General features: G+C 45.7%; 1 protein-coding gene across 1 annotated transcript; it reads left to right on the top strand.

Annotated features, from left to right (window-relative positions):
• Positions 1–2,380: 2,380 nt before the first annotated feature.
• LOC100282220 (proteasome subunit alpha type 5) lies at positions 2,381–6,848 on the top strand. Its single transcript, NM_001155132.1, is given in 9 exon segments — positions 2,381–2,600; positions 2,730–2,811; positions 3,915–3,995; positions 4,450–4,563; positions 4,642–4,743; positions 5,715–5,773; positions 6,035–6,137; positions 6,507–6,572; positions 6,650–6,848. Coding segments are annotated over 9 exon segments (714 nt in total). The 5' UTR covers positions 2,381–2,586; the 3' UTR covers positions 6,743–6,848.

Below are 6,848 nucleotides of genomic sequence, written 5' to 3'. Positions count from 1 at the left end.
TTATGAAGTTAGAAGGTATTCGAGTTTGGATCTTCAATCCATCAAGCAAGCATATTCAATACCTACACAAGATTCCTTGCAGTAATCAGTCAAACAACATTAAAAAAATAAAACACAGTGTACACTTATAATAAAAGTTTCTCAAGTTATGAGCATAAAAGTCAACAAAATTGATAAATGATAGTCAGAAATACACTATACTCAAGAGTGAAGACAAAGAAATCCATCCCAGACAAAGGATTGTGGATTGAACATATCATTCCAATATCACAAACTGTTACAAAGAGAAAACATTTGAATAGTTTGAACATATCATTCAAATAATGTCTTGTTTGGCATAATCATGTACTGTTACAAAGGACTGTGGATTGCATAACTAGATATAGTTAGCAAAACCACAAGTGCTTGTAGCATAAAATGCAATTTTCATGAATACATGATACATATCACATGACAATTCAGGAGAGTAGTGGGTTAATGCCATTGTAAGCTAAGACAACACAAGCTGAAAGTTAAATGAAGCACTGAAATCTCAAACATCTTGGCCTTTTCTTCTAGGAGAGTAAATAAATCTATATTAAAGTTGCTAGCATATGACCTTATGATGCCTGCAACAAGTAGTATAGAATAAAATAGTAGTGAAATCACAGCAAAACTAAGGAATAAAATAATAGTGAAATAATATTTACCTCTCTGTGGGCTGGGTGGCGTGCCTCGTACTGTCGCCGCCTCACACTGGTCTGTTCTTCATTTTCTTGTAACCGTAGCACACTAACATTCTCTTTAGATGCCAATATATTACTTCTGTGAACGTCTACATGGAGTCTTAAGAAGTAGTATAGATTAACAAAGAAGAGAAGACTTCTTCCTTCGTCGTCGTTTCCAGCCCATTCCAATTCTTGATTACATCGCCCCACCATCCACCGCTCCCCGAATCCTTCCAACCTCCTCCTCGTCCAGTCCACCACCTCCACGCGCAATGGCCAGCGGCTAGGCGGCACCAACCAAATCACAAGGATTCATTTCATCCAGCAGCGCAGCTCTAGAGCCTCCATGGGCAGCTACGCGTAGAAGTACTGCATGACATTTGATTCGCAAGTATCGAGATTGTAAAGGTTAGAGATGCAACCTTGATGCCCTTATAGATGAGGTCCTTCTCCCAGAGCTTTGCAAACACCCACCAAGTACCAGACGCTCTCCATGAAGTTGAGGTCCATGGTCTTGTAGTCGTTCTTGAAGTCAATCCTCCTCCTCGTACGTGTGACCATGGCCTCCCACTCAGAGATGTACTTGGGGACAATGTTGTGGCACGTCTCGTTGTACTTGCCGAGGTCGAACACCTGCTGCCGGTTGGTGATGCGATATCGAGCAGTATTGAGGAAATTAGACAGAAGGAAGGAGCGACAAATAATGACACCAACCATCCATCCCCCGCCGGCGACGTACCTGATGTAACTGGCGAGGTCGAGACAGAGAGAATGACCCACACCGCCCGCCTCGCTACATTTGCATGCCACACACCATGGCACCGTGGATGGCCTCCTCCAGGCGCCGGATCTCGACCTCCCCCTCGGCCGCATCTGCCTTCCTCCGTGGCCTCGCTACCAAGGTCAAGATCATCGAGATCGACCTCACTGAGGAAGACGCTAGCTCCTTGGACCGATGTTGCTCGGTGATGGCGGCGAGGGGGGGAGAGGGGGTGCGACCGAGGGGGGGCATGGCCTCCCCGAATAGCCGCTGAAGAAGCGAGCACCGCAGATCCGGTGGGGAAGGTGGGAAGGGTGACGTCTCCGGTGTTGAAGGGGCCGCGACTGCAAGATTGGCGGGGGGGGGGGGGGGGGGGAGGGCGACGCCATGGATCCGGGCTTGGACCGCGCTCAGCGGCAGAACCAAGGTGTGGATCCGGGCTTGGACCGCGCTGGTGACAGTTGCGGGGAAGGGGCGACATTCACGCCACCGGACGTCCGCGCCGCCCACCTCTCCTTCGCCTCTGACGCCCATGCCCTCCGCCGCTTCATCGCTGGCGTCCAAGGTGCTTGCGGGCGGGATGCGGGCGGGGTGCGGCCACGGGAGCGATGCGGGGCGAGGTGCGTCAGCGGCAGCGGCAGAACTACGGGGAGGAATTGCGGGACTGCGGACTGCGGACGAGGCATTGATGGCGCGGACTGCGGGAGCGGCGCGGACTGCGGGAGCGGCGCGACCTTCCATTGACGGCGGGGAGGAATTGCGGGACTGCGGGGCGGGGCGCGGGGAATACGGGCGCGTAGCGCGCGATGGCAGAATTAAGGTGTGGACGCCTAGAGTCCCAACATGTAAAAGTAGTAGAGATACGAGGATCTCGGACGGCATGATCCGCAGTCCACCTGCTCGGCCCATCCGCGCTTTCTGTGTTCTGTCACGGCCCAACTCCTCCCCGCGCCAGGGATCGTCTGCCTGACTCGTAGGACCCGCCTGTAAGTTCACGACGCGCCGTCATCTCGTCTTCTCTTTCAACTTCGTTCGCAAGAAGCTCAGAAGTCAGATCAGAAGCCGCCGAGGGGAGGCGCCGACGCCGAGTTTTTGCTCCATCCCGCATCCACCGCCAGAATGTTTCTCACGAGGTACCCGATCCCTCTGGTTTCTGTTTTCTCGTTTCTCTAAACCCTACCCTCGATGGCTCGATTCGACCAGCTGGCAGCGCGTCTGGTGTCTGATGCGGCTGGGATTTTTCTGGGGTTGGGTTCTTGCAGGACGGAGTACGACCGCGGGGTTAACACCTTCTCGCCGGAGGGGCGGCTGTTCCAGGTCGAGTACGCCATCGAGGCCATCAAGGTGAGATTTCTCTTGCGTCTCTGTTTGGTGTCGTAGCGAGTGTTAGCCTAAACGCTAAACAGTAGCTCGCCCGATGTTTAGCGAGTATCTATAATAAAAATGTAAAATTAAGTATTCTAGCAACTAAACTCCAGCAGCTCTCCTATGCCAATTGCCACCTCCTATCTCATCTCCACTTTCAAGCTTCATTCTATAAATAGTGCTGCCTACATTATAGAACAGTGCACGGCCATATGAACGGTCTGCTGACCACAACCTTATAGATAGTTCCCACATGACAAATGATGGACTTAGTCGATAGTACCTGTGTCCCCAAAAGCTTGGCATTCTAACAGAACATGTCACTGTAGCACTTAGATAGCCAGTGAGGCCCATGTACATTAAATCAGCTTCCTCTGCAGCACTTGAAAAATCGAACAACCCCTAAATAGGGCATAGGGGCATCAGCAGTCATTTCACTCTCTTAACCTGTCTAAAATATCCTAGAATGACAAGTATTTTGGGACAAAGAGAATATTTCTTATATGGCAAGACCGTTTACATGGTCCATTTATGGCCTAAACCGAATAGCTGTGCGCGCTTTACTGTTCAAACACTGTTTAGTTCAACATTGGTTGTAGCTGAATCTAATCTGAGCAGCGAGGTTGCCAATATGCTGAGTACTGTGCGGGCTTGTTGTGTGTCATCAGCTGTTGTGTTTTTTTGGACGACGGGACTAGATATGGCGATTGAGTGCAATTTGAAAGGGTCTAGGTGGGTTTCTTAGGACTAACAGAATTGCTGGGATTTATGAATTGAGGGTGTTATATGCTGATGAAGTCTGGAGTATCTCACTTGTTCTTACTAACTGAAGTTTGCTATCGTGTAAGGTCTTCTAGTCCCTGTCTTGTTAGATTAACACTGTCAATCAGCTGATATCTGATGCCATGTTTTTTATGTTTTACCCCCTGACAGGCAGGTTATTGCGTGTCATTTGCATTGAGTAGAGAATAGCTCAACAACAAAAACCTGGACTAAAATGCCAAGATTTTTAGTTGCTGGGTTTATGTGTTTTTTTGTGATGAAAAGTGGTGCTTATGTTGCTGTTTCTTTTGCTATTACAGTTGGGATCCACTGCGATCGGGTTGAAAACAAAGGATGGTGTTGTCCTTGCTGTTGAGAAACGTGTGACCTCGCCACTGCTGGTACTTGCTGAGTCACCTTTTCTTCTTAACTGGTCGTAGTGCTTAATCATATGGCTACAAACATCAGGATATTAAATTTGGAACATTGCTTGCTGGTAAAACTTATGTTTGTATGATTATCCTCTTATTTGGTCTACCATTGAATTCTCATGACTTCTTATACAGGTTTATCTTTATTCTTTAGATATCCCCTTTTTCACACAGTTGTTACCTTTTTTGGTTTAGCTCCGCATTCTATGCAATTTTTTCGCAATATGTTGTCATCCAACTGAGCTGATGGAATCTTAATGCTTTAAACTCTTGCCTTCATGCAATTTTGTGGCTTGATAGCAAGAATAGTTTCATCAGAGGATATAGCAGCTCCACTTGGTCTCTGGTTTTCATGTTATATTATGTTTCATATTTAAATTGTTAAACATTGAATTCAATGTTTCTTTGCTCTTTAATGTCATAGGAACCAAGCAGTGTGGAAAAAATCATGGAAATTGATGAGCACATAGGCTGTGCCATGAGTGGGCTTATTGCTGATGCTAGAACACTAGTCGAGCATGCTCGTGTTGAAACTCAGGTACTTTCTTGGGTTATATACATATTTACATGTTAGGAAGCTTGTCCCATTAATCTGACTTGCCATGTTTACAATCAGAATCATAGGTTCTCATACGGGGAGCCAATGACCGTAGAATCTTCAACACAAGCTATTTGTGACTTAGCTCTGCGCTTTGGCGAAGGTGACGAAGAGTCAATGGTGAGCCTCATTTATGTTATTTTACCACCTCCAGGACGAAAGAAACAATGTTAATTAGATAGATGTAGACTACCCCATTTTCGCTTCTTCAAGGGTTACACATATATATTGGTTTTGCCGCATTATAAATGTGCTTTGATGGTTACCTGTTTATATCATTTTTCTTTACTGTAGAGGAAACAGAACCTAGCATCTCATTTAGGGGCTCTAGTTAGTATTCCCATAATGAATACTTTGAGAAGAGATAACATATACTACCGAACTTTATAAACAATGGCAAATAGTTAGTCTACCTTCACTGCTTGCATTTGGCTTTTTCATCTGTGAGCATTATATTACCACAAGGGCCTAACGGGGAAGATGGACCCATGGTTACTTTGATATGGTTCAGTTACAAAAGGTTGAAAAACATTCCCATTTACCAACTACAGTTTGATGTTGCCAACCCACTAGTTATCTTAGGCTGGCTCCAGCAGGGTCCTGTAAAAGCTCCTGTCCTCTAAATATAGAGGTTTGTCAGATCCTCTATCCCTCCAACAAGGGACTCTAAAAGGTCCTCTAAAATTTAGAGGATGGCATGCATGCGCTATGTATAGAGGATGTACGGCGGTGCTCTATGCACTGTGCTGATTTCTGTGCACGTGCTGACAAGCGGTAAAAAATAATATAGAATGTCAAATCTAGTAGCACTGTTGATATAGAGGATGAAATTTAGGGGATATTGCTGGAGATGAAGAAGATATAGAGTACATAATCTTTTAGAGAGTGCTGTAAAGGACAGAGAATATTCTTTTAGGGGATGAAATTTAGGGGACGTTGCTGGAGACAACCTTAGCATTTATACACCCAGTTTCCTGTATTACACATCTACTTCTATGTTCCATCAAAATAACTCATAGATGGGTTTTGAAGTTGTAACCACTTAATTTCATATAGAGTTAGAGTCCTCATGTACTTATTTATTTGTGCAGTCACGGCCATTTGGAGTCTCTCTTCTAATTGCTGGACATGATGAGAATGGACCTAGCCTGTAAGTATTGATCCATTTAGCTAACTGAACTGGGTTTTCTCTAACTGCTGGCTTTAGAATCATTGTACTACCATGCATTGTGATTGCTTTTGCTTCTATCATGTTGCCCTTAAATTTATTGGGTGTACGTGTTCACTGTTCAGCTCATTCTGCAATCACGGCATCTTTATTTTACCATTCTAGAGAAATCCTGTTGTCATGATCAAATTACACAGCCTCTGTACCTCTAAGAGTTCATGGTTTGCCTTTTGTGTGCTACAGGTACTACACCGACCCATCTGGTACTTTTTGGCAATGCAACGCGAAGGCAATTGGATCTGGCTCTGAAGGAGCTGATAGCTCCTTGCAGGAGCAGTACAACAAGGTACAATATAAGATAAATGCTAAGCTAATCAACCAGTACCTGTACAATTCCAAAGAGACATGCTACCTACTCACGAACCCTAGTTACATCAAAGCTCAGACAAGTCAATATGAACTGGACCTTTATATCAGTTGCAGTGCTGCTTAGAATCTTTAAATATGCTATGAAATTGGGAGATTTTGCTTCACTATTCCACAAACGATGTTAAACAGGATGATAACAGCCCCCTTTATGGCCTGTCGAAAACATGTACAAGTCTGCGTAACTGCAATGTTCAGAGCACATCTGGGGGTGGGGGTGGGGGGGAGTTGGCTCTACTTGTGTGAAAGAAAATCGAGAGTAATGCCTTAACTGACTCGTTAATTGCAGGAGCTGGCCCTTGAGGAGGCGGAGACCATAGCCCTTTCTATTCTGAAGCAGGTTATGGAGGAGAAGGTAGGGGCATGCCAGACCACTCCATACTCCAGTTCTGTCGGAACCATTCATCAAATATGTGACCTTATTTCCAACAGGTGACCCCAAACAACGTCGATATTGCCAAGGTTGCTCCCAAGTACCACCTCTACACCCCTGCCGAGGTCGAAGCCGTGATCGCGAGGCTGTGAAACGCTTTCGGAGCTCGTGTTATTCATGTCATCAATCGGTAATAGACGATCCTTGTACGAAGCGTGGACATCTTTTGTTCTTGATTATGGCTGTCATCGTACTCTG

Source organism: Zea mays, chromosome 9, assembly GCF_902167145.1.
Source record: "Zea mays cultivar B73 chromosome 9, Zm-B73-REFERENCE-NAM-5.0, whole genome shotgun sequence".
In the NCBI taxonomy this organism is placed as follows: domain Eukaryota; kingdom Viridiplantae; phylum Streptophyta; class Magnoliopsida; order Poales; family Poaceae; genus Zea; species Zea mays.
This window is presented reverse-complemented; position numbering and strand designations above follow the sequence as displayed.